The sequence below is a fragment of the Zophobas morio genome, unplaced genomic scaffold (genome assembly GCF_036711695.1).
Source record: "Zophobas morio isolate AGI-343-1 ecotype UQ-CSIRO unplaced genomic scaffold, CSIRO_AGI_Zmor_V1 ptg000024l, whole genome shotgun sequence".
In the NCBI taxonomy this organism is placed as follows: Eukaryota; Metazoa; Arthropoda; class Insecta; order Coleoptera; family Tenebrionidae; genus Zophobas; species Zophobas morio.
Genome location: NW_026972129.1, coordinates 1,704,651 through 1,725,852, shown reverse-complemented (window position 1 = coordinate 1,725,852; position 21,202 = coordinate 1,704,651). Strand labels below are relative to the sequence as shown.

The window sequence follows — 21,202 nt, the reverse complement described above, 5'->3', positions numbered from 1 at the left end:
AAAATTTGGCGCAGTCGGTAGGATTGGTTTTTGAACTGGATGTATATGCTTTTGTTTGTTTGAGAATTGTGCGTTCTAGAAAAACTGAAAAATTTGATTTTTAATATTTTATTCAATAATTGTTGAGAAATAATGTTGTTTAGAAAGAGAAAAGAATTGGTAAGGACTTTAGAGCGTTATTTTTGAGAATTTCTTTTTTGACTGGTAATACTTGAGTACGGATCTGGCGCGAACGATTTTAACGACCATAATTAACACATTAGCCACACTCCAAAGTGACCGTGAATGCGTGCGGGATGTGTGGGATGGCTTATGAGGTCAAATTGAACTATTTTACGATCGAGCGAAAAATGCGTAAATTTTACTTCCTAAATACTTGCTTATGTAGGGTTATTGCAATCGACGAAAATCCTGAGTTACGTAGAAATTAAAATTTTAAATTTGCAAAATGTCAGTATCAAAGATACAGTTTAAAAAAGGGCGATTGAAAAATGTGATGGATAAATGCATTATTTTCACGAAAAAAATTTAAATTTCATTAAATTTTAGCAATGTTATGAAAACATGATAAACAACTGCTTCTTTATATTTTGCTATATCTTTCTATTGTCTCCTAGTAATTGGGCTCTCAAGCCTGTTAGGAGATATACTTTAATAATAATAATAATAATAATAATAATAAATACAGATTTGGCAAGTTTAGAACTCTATAATTACTTTTAATCCAAGATAGTAGTTACGTGGTCTTATTATTTTTAGGAACCATCCAAAAACGAAGTGGTGATACTGACTACAAAGAGGCGTACTCTTATTACTGCATATCACGGAGATTAAAACACTTGCCCCTGCTGGCATAGTATAACTTATCAATTGTTAATCTTTTTTTTAAAAAAGAGGGCTCTCACTAACAATAGATAGTAGGATTTTGATTTTAGTATAAGGCTTTTACTAACACACATTGGGAATGAGTGTTATAGATCAACATATTATCGAGTGGGTAGAGTCAAGAGTCAACTCTTGAGCAAGGGAATGATGTTATCCGAAGGCCCACATGCCAGCGAGCTTGAAGTCCGAAACAAAAGAACTTAGCTGAAGGACCATCAACTTTTAAGAATTTTGAGAATCGATTGAGGTTACTGCAAAATTATCTCAATCTGGACAGTTAATGAAAAGGAGTCCTTGGTGACACGACTCGATTGTGCTGGCAAACATGAAAATTGGAATTCCCCCTCGATATGGTCGAATCTACATTCCCTATGTGAAGACGCCTTTCCATCCATGTTTCAAGACGGATAGAAGAAAGATTATAGTAGTTAGGAATTTTAGGTAAGGGAGTTGCCTGGTCAGAAATCAAATGTATGCTAATTAAAGCATAGCATTTGCTTCCCTAGCAGGGAGGAGATGTAACGGGCGATAAATTTACTTATTTTTGGAGATGTTGGTATGAATCAGAACAATCGTCATTGTCGTAAAAATCAAGGTTGTCCTTGTGAAACTTGGATTTTATGATTTCACACCATTCTAATCAAGGTTTATAATTTCACAGTTAAATATTGGCGCCGTTTGGCTGGACACGATGTCTTTGTCCAGTTTTATAATTTCATGGTTTAAATTTGTTAATTTTAACAAAAAGCACATTTTGCCACTAAAAATCTTCATATTACAGTTAATTAAGCCTAATTTGGTGGAAACACAAATACTTTTACGACTCCCCAAATAAACTGGTAACTTGTAAACAATTTTGCGAAAACAACTCCTTTGGAGGGGTCTTTACTTATAAAAGATCGAAGGATCCAAAAAAGACCAGAGTCCTCTAGCCAGTTGCCTGTTGGTGTGTGTTTGTGTTGTGACACAAGGGGGTAAGTGTTGACATCTCCAAAAATGTGCACGATTTCATAAAAAGTTCAAAGTTTTGTTTTTATTAATATTTTTAAAGTTCAATTTAATTTTGATGATAAATCGCCCTTTGTATTCTCGATTGGATAACGTTTTGAGATTTAGATCTATTTTTAAAGATTAATTTGCATTGAAATTATTAGTTAAACAGTTATATTGTTTGATGAACGCTGACCACGCAACTACTATAATGTTCCTTACCAAATTTTAGAGTTGTTACAAATTTTTGAGTTGTTACCAAATTTTTGAGTTGTTACAAATTTTTGAGTTGTTACCAAATTTTTGAGTTGTTACAAATGTTTGAGTTGTTACCAAATTTTGAGTTATGGTACCAATTTTAAGTTTTGTTATATTTTTGTTTTAGATTTTTTTAAAATATTTGTTTTATTATGCTTTCAAAGATTTAGTTTCAAAGTTATAAAGTTTTCTTGAATTTATTTAAAAATGTTTTAATACTGAAGTTCATTTTCTGATAATTATATTTGCATATTAAACTACACTACAATTTATTGTTATTCCAAATTATTCTCATATGACTAAATCTCTTTTGTACATACTCATTTCTAAATTAAATATAATTATTCATTTAAGCAAAATGCATATACTTGAAGTAGTCCCTTTGTCCAGTCACTAGAATGTGTTACCATCATCACGAACCAGCCTACGAACAAATAAATAATATTTTCACTATATGTCGGGCACAAGGTCCACGACAAGAGTTTTACAGTTTTATATATAATAAATTAACAAAAGTTAATTTTGAAAATCTCCCAAGCCCGTCACATATAGGAGAAAATTTGGCGCAGTCGGTAGGATTGGTTTTTGAACTGGATGTATATGCTTTTGTTTGTTTGAGAATTGTGCGTTCTAGAAAAACTGAAAAATTTGATTTTTAATATTTTATTCAATAATTGTTGAGAAATAATGTTGTTTAGAAAGAGAAAAGAATTGGTAAGGACTTTAGAGCGTTATTTTTGAGAATTTCTTTTTTGACTGGTAATACTTGAGTACGGATCTGGCGCGAACGATTTTAACGACCATAATTAACACATTAGCCACACTCCAAAGTGACCGTGAATGCGTGCGGGATGTGTGGGATGGCTTATGAGGTCAAATTGAACTATTTTACGATCGAGCGAAAAATGCGTAAATTTTACTTCCTAAATACTTGCTTATGTAGGGTTATTGCAATCGACGAAAATCCTGAGTTACGTAGAAATTAAAATTTTAAATTTGCAAAATGTCAGTATCAAAGATACAGTTTAAAAAAGGGCGATTGAAAAATGTGATGGATAAATGCATTATTTTCACGAAAAAAATTTAAATTTCATTAAATTTTAGCAATGTTATGAAAACATGATAAACAACTGCTTCTTTATATTTTGCTATATCTTTCTATTGTCTCCTAGTAATTGGGCTCTCAAGCCTGTTAGGAGATATACTTTAATAATAATAATAATAATAATAATAATAAATACAGATTTGGCAAGTTTAGAACTCTATAATTACTTTTAATCCAAGATAGTAGTTACGTGGTCTTATTATTTTTAGGAACCATCCAAAAACGAAGTGGTGATACTGACTACAAAGAGGCGTACTCTTATTACTGCATATCACGGAGATTAAAACACTTGCCCCTGCTGGCATAGTATAACTTATCAATTGTTAATCTTTTTTTTAAAAAAGAGGGCTCTCACTAACAATAGATAGTAGGATTTTGATTTTAGTATAAGGCTTTTACTAACACACATTGGGAATGAGTGTTATAGATCAACATATTATCGAGTGGGTAGAGTCAAGAGTCAACTCTTGAGCAAGGGAATGATGTTATCCGAAGGCCCACATGCCAGCGAGCTTGAAGTCCGAAACAAAAGAACTTAGCTGAAGGACCATCAACTTTTAAGAATTTTGAGAATCGATTGAGGTTACTGCAAAATTATCTCAATCTGGACAGTTAATGAAAAGGAGTCCTTGGTGACACGACTCGATTGTGCTGGCAAACATGAAAATTGGAATTCCCCCTCGATATGGTCGAATCTACATTCCCTATGTGAAGACGCCTTTCCATCCATGTTTCAAGACGGATAGAAGAAAGATTATAGTAGTTAGGAATTTTAGGTAAGGGAGTTGCCTGGTCAGAAATCAAATGTATGCTAATTAAAGCATAGCATTTGCTTCCCTAGCAGGGAGGAGATGTAACGGGCGATAAATTTACTTATTTTTGGAGATGTTGGTATGAATCAGAACAATCGTCATTGTCGTAAAAATCAAGGTTGTCCTTGTGAAACTTGGATTTTATGATTTCACACCATTCTAATCAAGGTTTATAATTTCACAGTTAAATATTGGCGCCGTTTGGCTGGACACGATGTCTTTGTCCAGTTTTATAATTTCATGGTTTAAATTTGTTAATTTTAACAAAAAGCACATTTTGCCACTAAAAATCTTCATATTACAGTTAATTAAGCCTAATTTGGTGGAAACACAAATACTTTTACGACTCCCCAAATAAACTGGTAACTTGTAAACAATTTTGCGAAAACAACTCCTTTGGAGGGGTCTTTACTTATAAAAGATCGAAGGATCCAAAAAAGACCAGAGTCCTCTAGCCAGTTGCCTGTTGGTGTGTGTTTGTGTTGTGACACAAGGGGGTAAGTGTTGACATCTCCAAAAATGTGCACGATTTCATAAAAAGTTCAAAGTTTTGTTTTTATTAATATTTTTAAAGTTCAATTTAATTTTGATGATAAATCGCCCTTTGTATTCTCGATTGGATAACGTTTTGAGATTTAGATCTATTTTTAAAGATTAATTTGCATTGAAATTATTAGTTAAACAGTTATATTGTTTGATGAACGCTGACCACGCAACTACTATAATGTTCCTTACCAAATTTTAGAGTTGTTACAAATTTTTGAGTTGTTACCAAATTTTTGAGTTGTTACAAATTTTTGAGTTGTTACCAAATTTTTGAGTTGTTACAAATGTTTGAGTTGTTACCAAATTTTGAGTTATGGTACCAATTTTAAGTTTTGTTATATTTTTGTTTTAGATTTTTTTTAAATATTTGTTTTATTATGCTTTCAAAGATTTAGTTTCAAAGTTATAAAGTTTTCTTGAATTTATTTAAAAATGTTTTAATACTGAAGTTCATTTTCTGATAATTATATTTGCATATTAAACTACACTACAATTTATTGTTATTCCAAATTATTCTCATATGACTAAATCTCTTTTGTACATACTCATTTCTAAATTAAATATAATTATTCATTTAAGCAAAATGCATATACTTGAAGTAGTCCCTTTGTCCAGTCACTAGAATGTGTTACCATCATCACGAACCAGCCTACGAACAAATAAATAATATTTTCACTATATGTCGGGCACAAGGTCCACGACAAGAGTTTTACAGTTTTATATATAATAAATTAACAAAAGTTAATTTTGAAAATCTCCCAAGCCCGTCACAGCAGTAATCGCAACCGGTAAATACGCTACCAGCCTTCATAACTACATCATAAGTTGTTTGGTCCATCTGCAATAGCGCTTGATATTTTTTTTTTTTTTTATTTTTGTTCGTGGGCCACTGTTTAAGCACCTTACATTCAGGAAGATAATTGAATGTTGTTCTGCTGGTTTGAACAGAGTGTTCAAGAAAGTTAGTTATTTCAGGATCAGGATACTCTTGGGATGGTCCAACAATTTTAACCCTTGGTTGAAAATCTTTAATTTCATGAATGCATAATTTCCTCCAAGTTTCGCAGTACCACGTTCTTCGAACCGCTGTTCCTCATCTTTAGAAGAGAAACCGATTAAAACACCACCATTTTGAATATCCTTCACTTGGGTAAGAGACAGCTGAGACTCCAAGGACTGATGTTAGCTTTAATATCGGACTTTGTAAGTGCAGCAGTTTCGACAGTAGTTTTAGGTTTTATGATAATTACAGGTTGGGTTTTGTTTTCTAGAATTTGCGAATAAGATGGGAGAATTACATTGTCCGATTCCGACTTATGCAGCACCCGCATATTTACTTCAGTGACTTTGTTAAAATCCGATTTCAAAGTGTCAAATACACTATTCAAATTATTTAATAACTTCGTTATGTTTTTCCTCAAGAAATTTGTTTAATCCCGTATGGTTAATTGCGAAATAGTTTCTATCTCACTCTTTACACTTTCATGACAGGCGGGGAACGGAATTTAAATATTTTAGGATTGTAGCGGTCATATTTACAAACTGGAGGTCAAATTGCTTATTACAGACACTACTCAAGGAACCGATGACGATTTACCGTCAATGACAGCGAGACAGATACCACATGGAACAATCATATTTAGGATAAGCTGTAATCACTTGTCCTCCTTTTTAGAATACAATTATTTCCTTTCTTTTGCTGAAAAAAAGGAGTGGTAGGCCACACGACGCAAAGCAGTGCGGCGGGCCGGTAGATAAGATTACCTATTGGATTGGATACTCGGCTCGTACTACCAAGAATCCAAGAAATGTGGGTATTCTGGTTGTGACGCGATCCAAAATGGTGAACCGTGTCGTTTTCTCAAAGGACCAGGTCACAATGGATGATCAACTTGTTGGCCACAATGGATAGCCCTGGTTGCTTGTAGGTCACAATCGAGGGGTAAACCGCAGAGGAAATCAATTGTACCCGCTAGAGGAAATCAAAGGAAATCACAGGAAATCAAAAAAGGAATCAGAGGAAATCAAAGGAAATCACAGGAAATCACAGGAAATCACAGGAAATCAAAGGAAATCAAAGGAAATCAAAAGGAAATCAAGAGGAAATCAACGAGAAATCAAGAAGAAATCAATGAGAAATTAACGAGAAATCAACAAGAAAACAAAGGAAATCCAAAATCATCATAGCAAATCCAGTTAAACTAGATATTTTCTAGAACTAACAAACGTAACATGTACGACATAAGTCATAGCATTCATCATAAGAAAGAAAATATCAATTTAATCTTAAAAGTGGAGATTAAATAACCTTTTTCGCATTTCATTCAGTAATAAACTAGATTTATGCACTTCAAATCGTACAGTAAAAACTCATTTTACTGAGTAGCCAACCTTTACTGCATAGCAACCATTACTACATAGCTACCATTACTGCATAGCAACTATTACTGCATAGCAACTATCACTTTTTTCGCTTCCCGCCACTGGCAAAATACTCCATACGTCTTCTCGTATTTTTCCTTTGATTTCGCAGGGAGCAGACTCGTGCAAGCTTCGCGGGCAGCATTCAAAATATCCTGACTTACGGGAATATTCCGTGAATCCATTTCTGATTTAGTTTAAAATTGTTTGACTGTTGTTGTATGCGAAAAACAAGTTCTGCTTGGTTGCTACGTTATTGAAAAGCGTTACCTACTATTATTTTTTATTCGTACTTGACTTACATAATATTTAAAATTATTAACGCAAATAATATCTGGTTATGAAATGCGAAAATAGTATATTATTTGACAAGCGCAGAATGTAGCATATTATTCACGAGGATGAAAATTACACACGAGCCGCAGGCGAGTGTGTAAATCATCCGTGTGAATAATAGCCATTATGCGCTAGTTAAATACGACGTTTTATCTACAACTCTAAACAAATTATACACGTTTCACAAATAATAATTTATTTCAGAAACAATAAACAAAACAAATAAGTAATTAATTATTATTATTACTTGTCTTAGCAAGAAAATTAAATGTAAAATGGCCACTGCAGTTTGAAATCTGTATTGGCTTGCCTTTCATGTCAACACTGACATTACTACTGAGGGAATGGGAATTTTTAACAAAATTACTAGTTTCTCTTAAACCACAATTAGTTTCACTTGATGTACATGGGGGAGATGGATTCATCACAACATTATCGCAGTTTACAGCAGCATACTCCTCTATGTTTTCACAGTTTTCTGCCATTACAGGAGCTCGAATTGATGCACATGGTGTTGACGAGGGATTCACCTGTTTAAAAATTTTCTTTGATGTTTCTAGTTTGTATCTCACACTGTTATCTATGTAGCCCTCTGCCACGGAGGAGCTTTTCCATCCTCCGTGGCGTTTTAAATCGGTTATGTCCCCTCCACCATCCACCAATAAAGTAGCCGAGGATCTACGAAAAGAGTGTCCAGTAAATAATTCTGGATTTGGGAGCCCCAAATATGCTGCAACTTCTTTCGGCATACCACCAAATTTATTGATACCTATTCTCTGCATAGTACATTTACCATTCTGGTAATTAAGGAAAAACACATCTGATTGCACTTCAGCTGGACGTAAATCAAGATACTTTTTGCATATTAAATAGTAATCTTCAGTTACTGTGAAAGATCTTCTAATCTTTGTTTTAGTGTTGGGCAGTGTTACCAAAAAAGCTGAATTCAAATCTTTGATGTCTTGAATTCGCATTGAATGCAGTTCTTGAGTCCTACATGCACCCATTATGCCCATTATCAAAGCCACCTTTAAAAAAATAATAAATGAGAACCTACAACATAATTTTGAAACAATAATTTCTTACCTTCGTTGCTAGATATTTTACATCAGGGGCTTCAGTGATGAATTTAGTTATTTGTTGAGGACTAAGCGTTTTCGCTTTCTTTGGCTGGTAATTTTCTCCTTGACGCTTTAAGAATGCTCTTAATTTATGGTACTGTTCTATATTAATGTTATGATTGATGTTGAGAGTACTTCGTAGCATGGAGTAATAAGTCCACAGCGTAGAAATTTTGTATTTACTTGATAAGTCTGCAAAGTATGCTAATATCACCCGTTCGGAAAATGAGGTAATCTTCTTTTCTTGTTTCCACTTCATGAATTGATTGTACGCTATTTTGTACAATTTTTGAGATTTCTCTGGTAACAGGTTAACAGCACCAGCTGCTTCTGCCACTTCGGGAGGTGTGCCAGGAAGATTTTCAGTGTTTTCATCCATTATAACTGATGATAACCTCTTATAAAAACACTCGTCGGTAATAAATTTTCGCAAGAAATCAAAATTCAAAACAATACGCACAATGGCGGCTAAGCGTCCGTAGTAGCAGGTGGCAACGTAAACAACGTCAGAGCCATCTACCATCTACAATCGCGAAATACGAATTCCGTTTAGATTGTAAATTTAAATTTTAAATCCTACACAGAATAATAACTGTTAAATATATAACACGTAAAAAACGAATACATACATAGTTTTGACGTGTATATTTTTCTAGAAAAAAAGGAACAGTATTTTAGGACATTTTGAAATAAATCCATTATTCACTAGTGTTTAATATTCATTAAACACTAGTGATTAATATGGGGTATTATGTATCTATAGTTACGTACATAATGCGTCTATTATTAAAGAGTCGTAGATAAAATAGTATACGCGCCTCGATAGAAAAGTCTTTTCACAACTCGTATGGTTTTTAAGTTACTCGTTCGCTTCGCTCACTCGTACTCAAACGAACCATACTCGTTTGGTAAAACTTCACTTTTCTATACTTGGCACGTAATGTACTATTTAAGGGCATAATAATAGCAAATTCCAGTATAATATCATTAACTGACAGCATGATATTTCAGTCTGACAAATATTAAAGTTGTAGTTAATGAAGTGCAGTTCCGATGAGAAATGATACATTATATTGCTTTATACCTACAAACCATTGATCTAATAAAGGAATGGATGGAGCCTTGTATACGTTTCTATACGCGAGCGAATGTAATCAACATAAGAAAGAAATAGCTAGAGCGGTTATGCATCAGTGGGGAAAGGACGGCTGACCACGTATCACGTGCTGGGTGGCAAGAAACGCATCATTTGAATGGGAATTAATACGTTTTCTTACGAATTTGTTCAAACAATCAATTATAATAAACGTCTGTTAATGAAAACTATATTTTTACAGTTTACATTAAAATTATGTGTAATGTGAAACGACAAAAATTATGTTAAGTGGTGGAGATAGTCTTTTAATAAAATGAAATGTATAGAGAATCTACAATATATTACGAATTCAGTTAGTACCTACAGTAATCTTGTACAAGTTAACTATGTATGTTCATTGGTAATTCTGAAATTTTTAGGATAAAAGTAATTAAACTTTCGATGAAAGTGACAAGGTGCCTAATTAAATTAAACATATTAAATTGTGTGGAACTTTCTACTAAAATCTATTTTCTAAATCCACGTACAAATAACTAAAACAATAATCAATAGATATAAAATTCCCTCTTTTTGTAGCAATAAATCGTTTTTTTTTCGTAACTCGGAATGTTTAGGGAATCTAACAATTTTTTTAAATTATTTACGAAATCCTTCGTCTGTGTATGTGATTATTACCTATGAAATGAAGCAGGATTGCTTTCTTTGCACGATCGATTCAATTATACGCACAACACGATTTCATGATGTTTAACAAATAGTCCAATAAAATACAACTTAAGAAGAGTGTAGACATTTAAATAAGGTAACTTGAGCCTAAAAAAAGTAAGTTTGCAAAAATACACCTTCAAACACCATGCGACAGCACGAAAGAAACCTCCAGAAACACAGTGCTCTGCAGTTTCGCGTCAATGTTTTGCCACCCAGGGAGCCCTATCTCTGTCCCACTGTGTTGACAACGCGCGTCTCTCTCTAAGTTACTTCCATATAATATTATTTCTATGCTACAAACCAAATTTATAATTTCACCCCAAATTAGTTTCTAAAAATTGAGTTTGTAATATGAGGTACCAAATTCATTAAGTTCAGGTCGTGCAAAAATCTCACTGATGATATGTTCTTGCCTTGGAAGTTTAGCTCTCAAACTTGTGAGAGTATGTTTAGAAGTCTTAGATCAATGACCTCAACTTTTAGCACAATTGTTAATTTTAATATAAGAGATATGTTGCATCGAAGTGACAGACAGCAAACTATAAACAACATTAAAAACGATTTGGATAAAAAATTCGTTTTTCCTAGAGAAATCAGGAAAAAAAGTTCAATCATGAAGAGAGATTTTGTGAAAAATGATGACTTAGGAAACATTTCAGATAAAGATATACAAAGCACCGTAGAATCAGCTTTACGGGATTATCTGCGTGACAATGAAGATTTAGGAATGAAAGTGATAGATTTCAACTATGTATTTTTGCCTCCGTGTAAAGACAATGAATGCAATGACCAAGTTGAAGATGAAATGTTTAGTGAAGGATAGTGCAATCACATTGAAAATTACAACAATTCTCAAATAGCCATGAAAGGTAACTGTTTTCAAAGTTTGGAAAACGATCCAGTTGACCAAGATGAAGATTTACTGAATGATCTTTGCACAATTTCGTACGAATCTAAGAAATTTGACAGAGACATACACCTTAGAAGTTTTGATAGTGACGATATTTTTGTTGAGAAAGGTGATCTAGTCAGAATACGCTTAGATAATACAACAAAAGTTATAAAAAAGTCTTCACTTTTCTGGCTGTTAGACAATGAAAAGGATCGCGTCAGTGTGGATCGTCTCAAAAGATTTATTCAAAATAAGAAATGTAATAGTAGTAGAGTTAACTCAGAAACAGATACCTGCCTTCAACATAAAGATGCATCTCAAATTCAAAAACCAGTCCAAATTGGAAAACAAAAAAGACGCTATAATATATCAAGTGACTCATCTGATTTAGACAACCCAAGTAGTATCGAATATGATGACAGCACGGACACCGAAAGTTTGAATTCTTCCAATTATTCTGATGATTTGAATCCTCCTTTGAATCTCAAGGCTGAAAATAGTAAGACTGATCCTTCTAAACCAGACTTAAATATCGACGATAATATTATAGTACAATTAACAACTCAAAAACAAAACAAAAAATGTTACATTGGTAAAGTGTTATCACTTAACCCTATTTTTTGTGATTTTTTGAAAAGGAATCCAAAAATTCCGGATGCTTTTATGTTTCCGGACATTAAAGATCAGGGGGAGATCCAAGAAAATGAATATATAATGAAACTACCTCCACCTCAGGTACTCAGAAGAGGCAGTTTAGTTTTTGAAAAAAAATTATTGAAAAAATATTTGATTTAATTCTAGTTTTTTTTAAGTGATGTGATTAAAATTTGTGATAATGTAACCTCAACCTGGGTCGAGATTTGTACAAGAATATATCGTAGAGAATACTAAAGTAAGAAACTCTGCAAAATTCTAGGTGCCCATGAACACTTTTGAAGGGAAAAATTACCTCTGAAAATTTATCAAGTGGGGTTATCCACTCCTTTATTGTGCAGAAAAAATTCTTACGTCTTAAATTTTGCATTTCAAAAGTTTTTTTCTAATATGCTTCATTTGAAAGTTGTGAACAAAAAATTAAAATTGTTATCATCTGTATTTATGGGTAGCTAGAATTTAGCACAGTTTTTTACTTCAACTTCATCTACAATATATACACAAATCTCGACCCAGGTATAGGGTAAGTATTTTTTAAGAAGTTGTTTTATTTTGTGATATTTTGTTATGATCCAACAGAAATGCTTAACTTTTATGTTTAGAGTTACCGTTTTTTTAATATTTAATAAAATAAATGAAACTACTTGTTTTTTCTGTTTATGCTACTATAATAAATGAATAAACCCAATTTTTAAAAAGTAATGACTTAAGTTATTATTATAAGTTTGATTTAATAGATCTTGTATGCACAACACAGAGATGAACCTAATAGAATGATTTTGGACTATTTGGTATTCATATTAATTACATTTGTGAACGTATGAGCCAGTCGTTGTTGCCCTATGAGTCACTGATAAGTAAAAACTGCTGACGTAACTAAAAATATCCTTGGGCTTATGTACTTTTAATTTCGTAAAGTCAAAATCAAAATTTCATAATATTAAAAAATTAATAATAATATATAATATAATTTATTAAATCTTTGAGTGATTTAAACGAACTACTTTGTACACACCAGACTTTTTTAATTTCAAAATTAAAATAGACCATAAGGTTTTCTGACTGAATGTGCAAAAAATCTAGAATACTGCATATGTCCACTTTTAGAACAAACATTTGACCCAAGAAAGTGTAAAATTCGAACGTATACTTACTCTATTGATTTATGTCTGTTTGCACCAACGAATTGCAACTATACTTAAAATTTAAGCAATACTTAAAAACAGAAAACTGTTGCACCAACATGAAACCGCTTCTTAGGGTGTTCTAAGAGGGGCTTATTTTAAGCCGGCAGGTAGTGACGGCTTAAATTGACCAGTAAAGTAAGGTTAGAATTTAGAATGCGCGGCAGTTCATAATTCAAAAATTCTACTATGGGTTTCTTTTGGGAGCTTGATTTTACAGACAAAATACGCCGCATAGGTAGAAATCTTAACTAGTTCATGCTACAAGCGATAAAGACTGTACAATTATCTTCCTGTTACTAAAGGTTTAACTATATAAAAAGCTTCTGTTAAAGAAATATTGCAAATTAAAAACAACTCTATCCATCGAAGTAACGTACATCGTTTCTAACGTCTTGCGCATGAGTGAAACGGAACGATACTAGTGACGTTTAGATCGTGAAAATCCCCAAAATATGACAGTTGATTTCGTACTTTAATCACAACAAACAATCATAGTCAATTTTTGGGTGATATTAGTTCTGTGATATTATAGTCTAAGAGCCAGTGGCTGGCTACCTGTATGTAATTGACCAGACCTCGAACTTTGTACAGAGAGCCTCCTCGATCCAACATACAAGGGGTGGGGACTCACTAAGCTCAGCGCGGCTGGCGCAGCTGGAGCTCAGGTACGCCAGGTTTCAAAAAATCACTAATTTTAAATGCATTTGACCACGTCTGCCATTTGGAAATTTTAAAATATATGTTTATTTTTATTGAAAAGTAACCATGGCAGACCATTATCACGCGTCTAACATCGTGGCAGACAATTCTGAAAGTGCCAAAAAATATAAAATTTTCAAACTAATTTTGACAAAGTCTGCCATTAACATATTTTGTTTATTTTAGTTTTAAAGTATTGTATTTATCACGGCAGACGTTTTTATTGAGCATACACTTCAGCAGATAACAAAATCTTAAATACTACCCGATCAGATATATAAAAATGACGCATTATATCTTACATTTATTTCATCTGCTTGTAATTAAATTTATTGTTGTTTTTAAAAATTGATATTTCTGTAGGAATTCATATATCGTATCCGATAACTTCTGTACCTCTAGCTTTATGTCATTTAGTTGGTAGTATTTGTAAAACTGTCAAATCCGTATTTGCTAAATGTCTGGAACCAAATATTGATCAGGAACCACCTCACAATACAGATGTATTTTTAATTGATGGGTTTTTCATTCTTCATTCTATGAAAGAAGTACCAAAAACATTAGACAATATTTCCAAAAAATTTTTGCAGATGATAACAAAATATCCAGCACGAAGAATCGACTTAATTTTCGACCAATATTTGCATCCATCTATAAAAGACAATGAAAGAAGTTTACGACATGACGCACCGTTAATTGATTTCACAATTTCTGGGCCTGAGAAGGTATGACCATCAAATTTTACAAAAGAGATAAAAAATACGAAATTTAAAGAAGCGCTCATTGATTTCTTCATTAAATATTGGTGTAGTGATGAACTGGTATCATTTGTCGGTAGTCAACTGATACATTTAAACTTTCGAAACTGTCATTCTTATCGAACTGTTAATGATATTATCCAATCAAATATCAATTTTTCAAAACAACAATAAATTTAATTTCAGGCAGATGAAATAAATGTAAGATATAATGCGTCATTTTTATATATCTGCTCGGGTAGTAGTTAAGATTTTGTTATTTGCTGAAGTGTATAGGTACTCAATAAAAACGTCTGCCGTGATAAATATAATATATTAACACTACAATCAAGAAAATATATTAATGGCAGACTTGGTCAAAATTAGTTTGAAAATTTTATATTTTTTGGCACTTTCAGAATTGTCTGCCACGATGTTAGACGCGTAATAATGGTCTGCCGTGGTTATTTTTTAATAAAAATAAACATATATTTTAAAATTTCCAAATGGCAGACATGGTCAAATGCATTTAAAATTAGTCATTTCTTGATACCTGGCGTACCTGAGCTCCAGCTACGCCAGCCGCGCTGGACTTAGTGAGTCCTCAGTCCTTGTATGTTGGATCGAGGAGACTCTCTGTACAAAATTCGAGGTCTGGTCAATTACATACAGGTAGCCGGCCACTGGCTCTTAGACTATTAGTTCACATTAGGTTGTAGATATATGTCTGTGGACTGGTTTTTTTGTATTTGTTATTAATAATGAAAAGAAAGACATGTGTTAACAATAGGGGCAATTACCAATTTTTTTTTGTTGACGATCGGAAATGCATTGTGAACGGAGAAAATTCTTTGCAGTCAAATAATGTAGTGAAAGTCAGTTGGTATACTGAATTAAATTAAATGTGCTTGAAGAGTTTATTCGAGCTAGAATGTGAAATAACCAGGTATAAGGTTATGGTAAGTTAATGTATATTGATAAAATTTCTGTATCAAGTAGATTTATGAGGTATTTTGTTTTATTATGGATAGATATTCCTTAAGAGAGGCAACATGTGAAACCCCAAGAGGTGCATTTGTATGTCACCATATGGCTACACCTGCCCTACATGGACGTTATAATGTATGTATTTTGGACCAATAATTTGCGTTCTTGGGGCGTACATCTGAAGAAAAGTGAATCAGCTGAGGTCAGAGCTGTGATCTCTGAAAATTCTTTTAATCCCCAAGTCAACCTAAAAACAGCTATGTTGAGGTACAACTTCATGAAAGCTTACGACAAACTGATGGGAGCGAAGCACCACAGCGAAGCACTGCTTTGGCTATTGGGCTCTAAACCAGAATGATCTCAAGAAAATCTACTTCACAGTGTCGAAGAACTATTAGTGTCTGAGGACTATTTAAATGGACCATCAAGACGACAGTTTGTGGGCCAGTTTTTCACCAAAAGTGAATCAGATTTTGCATTAGGAAGTGCCATTTTTTTATTGTAGAATATTTTTTTTTGTTTTGAAATAAATTGTTCTTTAAATTGTGATTTTTTTTAAATGGGTGTTTCAGACCCAATTCGTATTAAAATGAAAGTGATTTTTACTTGTACATGAAAGGTTTAATCAGGAATGCCAAGTTTTTTCTTTTCTAGCAACAATGTGTGAAAAGAAAAAAGCTTGGGATGGATGATGATTCTTAAATCAAAATTTGGCAATTGATTGAAAACATTTGCAAATATGAAATCTCCTTTATGTACTATTTTAAATTCACAACCGTATCTGTAGCATGTGAAAATCAAAGCCATTTATGTGGAGGGGGAACTCAATGGCAGTATGAACCACTGGACGACATACGTCCGAGGCAAATGTAGTGGTAAAAGTTGAATTTAAATATTTATTAAATACCACCGGTTCCGTTCATGTTTGGTGTCAAGATCAACAGTAAAAATATCAGTCTTCATGGTACAAGTAGTGGGATATATAAGAAAATTACTTTAATGGTAGAATTTAAGCGTTAAAATGACGCCTCGATTTCACCCATAAGGATTACATGGGGAACTGAAATACGGGTCTCGTGTTATGAACTGAGTTCAAATTTCGCGCGTCATTCACTTTACTGGTCAATTCTAAAGTTCTTCTTAACAATAAGAAATGAAAGAGCGCATGCTCGGTCGCTGTTGCCAATCATGTTGCACTTTGCATGTTACCAAGGTTAATTTATAAAGGAGAAGGTTGGAGTATATGCCGCCATTAATATGACGTCAAAAGGTGCTCTAACAGCGGGAAATTTAAAAATCGAATGATTTTCCATAAAATACCGTCGCGTTCAATAGAAACGGAAAAGCATACGGAACATGGTTTTTTCACTGTAATTTGACTGTTTTATTTGCCGGACAGAGAAATACCTTCACAAACTATGGGAAAATTAAGAAAAATATGACAGCACGTAAAACAATGTAAAATATATTTCAATTGTTATTGTTTCTAACAATTTTAACTAATTTTTTTAATTTATTACAGGTCTTGTTAGACTTGTTACACTTAATATTTAAATATTTTATTCTTATCAACGTCCGCTGCTTAAGAAATGTCCTTGTAACTTCTTCTGGTAAAGTAACCAGGTTTTTCAAGACATTTGTCATCCTAGTTACTACCGAATTTTTGTAACGAAACTTGTTACGGCGATGAATCGTCTTGAATCGGCGATTCAAAATTTTGGTTTCAGATTTCAGGTAATCTGATGCCTCTGTTAAGCCTCCATAGGATACATGATTAACCCAAAATGGCAGTGCATAATCATGTTCCACACCTTGACGAAGCATATAAGAATACTGGCCGAGTGAGGGGTATTGTTTTGAAAATTTTTTGGCAATCCAACCTGTTAGATATTCAAGACCGTCTTTTTGAAGCTTATGTCCCACTGAGGACGTTGATGTAGTTGTGCTGCTTATACTTCCTACACCATCAATATCACTCCAGTCTGTAGTTAGTTCTGTATGTTTGTCATTTATTGGAACATCTGCGATTTTTAATATTTTTCCAGAGATAAATTCATCACTGTTCTCTTGCACAATGGTATTCGTTGCTTCTTTAACAGCAGATGGCGTTTTTCCTAAAATAACATATTATTATAACATGTCTCTTATTTAATAAAATACATTTTTACCAAGTATAATTATTCTTAATCTATAAATGACGTTTAATGGTGTAGGATGATCATCCATACCACCTCTAGTCCTTAGCTGACTAAACAAGCTTTCTAACGTGTCCTGGTTTAACTTGTGAGTCAGCAAAAATTTTGTTCCATACAAATCTTTCATTTCACTGTATAGTGTTTTTAGTGATGATATTGATATCAGCAGAGCTTTTTGAAAGACTTGCAATTGTTTTTTCCCTTGACATCGCAATGACGAAAAAGTTGCATAAATTTCATCCAATCGTTCTCTTTGAGAAGCCATGTTCATGTACGGTTTTTTAAATTTAATGGTTTCATTTAAGTTCCTCGAATTCATTATGTCGAACCAGTCATTGACATGTTCTATAAATTCTGATAAATATTTTGCTTCCTTATTTCCAATACAATATCGGACTAGGGCAACAGCAGTTGTATGAGACAATAACTGTGCTGCCAAAGGCACATTTTGTCTTGCAGTACCAGTAACTGTTATGTGTTTCTCCCTTACTTTAAATAGGGAACTAACGTCACTTTTATTCTTTTCTATAAGTTTTACTAATGGATCTTTAGTAATGGTTACATCAGATTCAAGTACAAAACCTAAAACAATTGAAAAATTAGCTGCAATATCATTTACATAGTCAATTTACCTGTATCGAGAAGCCAGTTTCTAATTAATTTTAAAATGTGTGGCGCATCTGGAAAATAACAAATTTTTTTCCCAGTTATGGGATGATCAAAATAGACTTTATCCATATTTATCCCCAAATCACGTATAACACCTTGATTTGCACCACCGCAGTCACTAACAAAGGCAACCACATTATAATTTATTTCATGAAGAGATCTTACGATGTTGTGCACTAATGTAGTAGTCATATTGGTGTCAAAGTCGACAAAAATCACTTGTTTCCAATTACTATAGAGCCCTCTAGCAATTACCACTTGTACATAATTATGTGGGCCTTTGATTTCATCGAACTTTACATCATACTCATATAAGGCCTTTACCTTCATTTCATCATACATTATGACAGTGGCCTTTTCTGTTTCTGAAAGGTCCTTCCCCATGACATTCATTAAGTTTAAAATATCGTGCAATATCCCATTTCTCAGATTAATTTTTCTGGCATAATATTGCAAAGTCTTTAAATTTGGTAAAGGATAGCCTTCATTTCTCATAAAACAGTATGCTTTCTTGCTGAAATACCGTAAAGTAAATGCTCTTGCTATTTCTTCTTTTGTCCAGGTCACTCTTAACTTCTTTTTTAAAATTAAATTAATTTGATTTTCAGTTAAAACAGGATCAAATTTCTTTGCAAGTTCAACAACATTTACTTGCTTATTCAACACCTGCAGTGTCTGTATTTCATTTTCCAACACAGAATTTTTTTTTTTCCAGCTTTGCAATGTATTGGTCTTGCTCTTGTATAGTTTGGACCAAATTATTATTAGAGCCATTTAACTGTGAAATGTTCTCTTCCAATTCTGCTACCTTTTTTTGCAAGTTAGCTTTATCTTCATCTTCCATTGAACCATTCTGTTCAAAGATACCAAGTTGATCTTCATTTGCCAAACAACCATTTTGTTCAAAGATGCCAACTTGTGTACTGTCACGACACTTTTCAGTCAGAACATATTTTTCAGGTATTGCTACAATTTTTTAGAATTTATTAAATGGCAGGTTCAATAAAATTTATCACTCACCTCCTGGTTTAAGTCTCATTTTATGTGGAATTTGGCTGTACATCTCTTTTTTGTATTTTATGTAGAAATCATCTGCAGAAAAATGTGCTGAACAAATTGTGGAAGAACATTTTGGTTTCCAATTTTTGCTTCGCTGACAAAATTTTTCCCAAATATCCCTTACTGTCTTGTCTTTAGGAAACAAGTGGAATGAGATTGATGCAGAATTTTCTTTATCCATGCCCTTAATTCCTTATAGTTAGTTCAATTTCTATATGTATTGCAAATTATTATTGTAAATATTTACCTTGCTTTTGTTATTACAGCTGTGCACTGCACAATAGTGCCCCGGCATAATTAATAATTACTCTAAGCAGAAACTCTATGAATAATTAAATTACTCTTATTATAATAATCCTGTCAAATGTCGAACACTTCAACAAGTTCGACACACGACAGCTGACAGCTGATGCGCTGACGTCACAACGTGCTTTGCTGCCCCTCACCCCTGTAAACCGAATTGCCTAAATGCTCGCTTATACTCCAACCTTCTCCTTTATAAATTAACCTTGGCATGTTACGATCATGCGCTGAAGATACCTCAGTTGCTAGTGTTGCCAATAGAAGTCCGCATTCCATTATACTCACTAACTAAGCATTGCTTTATTAAGTTACGGATAAGCAACGATGGTGCAATAGACAAACAATTTAAGACCCACTTAAAATTAAACACTTCTTAGTTAAGCAAAGCTTACGACAAGCTTCGTGCAAACGGACATTAGACATCTAAAACCTCGATTTTAGAGTAGCGTTTTTTTGTAAGTAAAATCAGATTTTTTTTCTTAAACATTTCAGTTTGTTGCTTAGCAACACAATACATTTTATTTATTTATTTTTTTCGTCTAAAGGGAAAGCACTTCAGCTTACCTAGTCACCGTACGTTAGTAAACACTTGGTAAAAAAAGGTTTAAATTCAACATCATTATCGGCAAAACAAAAAAGTCAAGTTAAAAAAAAGTTAACAATCGCCCTGTAGTACATTATGTAAACAAATTTTGAGGAAATCAAAAGGAAATCAAGAGGAAATCACAGGAAATCAAAGGAAATCACAGGAAATCACAGGAAATCAAAGGAAATCAAAGTAAATCACAGGAAATCAAAGAAAATCAGAGGAAATCAAAAGAAATCGGGGGAAATCAAAAGGAAATCAATTGTACACTTGATGGTCGGCGGTTTACCCTTGGGTCACAATGAATGACACTTTGAACTAATGGGGTTCAGAGCAGCTACTAGGCGTCTGTACTTGTCAACGTTTGTTCTTACTCTTACCCTAACAAACACAACTAAAACTATTGTATATTTGAGTGGGAGAGGGTGGTAACGTACCCTTCCCTTCCGTCGCTCGTTGGACCGCGGGCTTCTCGATTGGCCCGAACACTATTTAAGAAATGCAAACTCAATGCAGATTTACCAAAGAAAGGGAAATAAATGTTGGAAATGACGATTTGCCAGTTAACACGTTACTACCACACTTCATTAGCTATTGCAATTTATCGACAGAAGATTTGAAGTAGAAAGCAACAATTTAGATACTTAACTAAGTACTCACAATTACAGAAACGAGGGAGCGCAGCAAAATAACGTCAGCACGAACTCACGACCACGACTTCCACGATCACGATATTAGGTGAATAAGGTCCATGTTTCTTACAGTTTTGTCTATGGGTTTGTTCTTCCATGAGTCATAGCAGGTTCGGGCTTCTTCTTGAAAGTTGTCAAGGAAGAAAGTTCCGTACAGTTTTATTATATCTTGAATGATTTCATTATATGCATTTAATGTGTAAGTTGTCATTACTTTAGGATGCTTTGAAAATATCTGGAACGCTAATCGTTTGTCTTTTAAAA

At 33.3% G+C, this 21,202-nt stretch overlaps 1 protein-coding gene across 1 annotated transcript; it reads right to left on the bottom strand.

The window, feature by feature from the left end:
• Positions 1-7,040: 7,040 nt before the first annotated feature.
• Positions 7,041-8,997, bottom strand: LOC135135283 (uncharacterized). Its single transcript, XM_064064309.1, has 3 exons — positions 8,440-8,997; positions 7,664-8,381; positions 7,041-7,204 (listed from the first exon to the last, which is right to left on the bottom strand). Exons 1-3 carry the CDS (start codon positions 8,995-8,997, stop codon positions 7,041-7,043), a joined length of 1,440 nt encoding a protein of 479 aa, XP_063920379.1.
• Between the last annotated feature and the right edge of the window lie 12,205 nt (positions 8,998-21,202).

Coding starts and splice junctions, on each gene's coding strand:
- LOC135135283 (XM_064064309.1), bottom strand. CDS start 8,997: ATGGTAGATGGCTCTGACGTTGTTTACGTTGCCACCTGCTACTACGGA. Junction 8,382..8,439: donor TAAAATATCTAGCAACGAAG/GTAAGAAATTAT, acceptor ATTTTTTTAAAG/GTGGCTTTGATAATGGGCAT. Junction 7,205..7,663: donor TGTCAGTGTTGACATGAAAG/GCAAGCCAATAC, acceptor AAACTAAATCAG/AAATGGATTCACGGAATATT.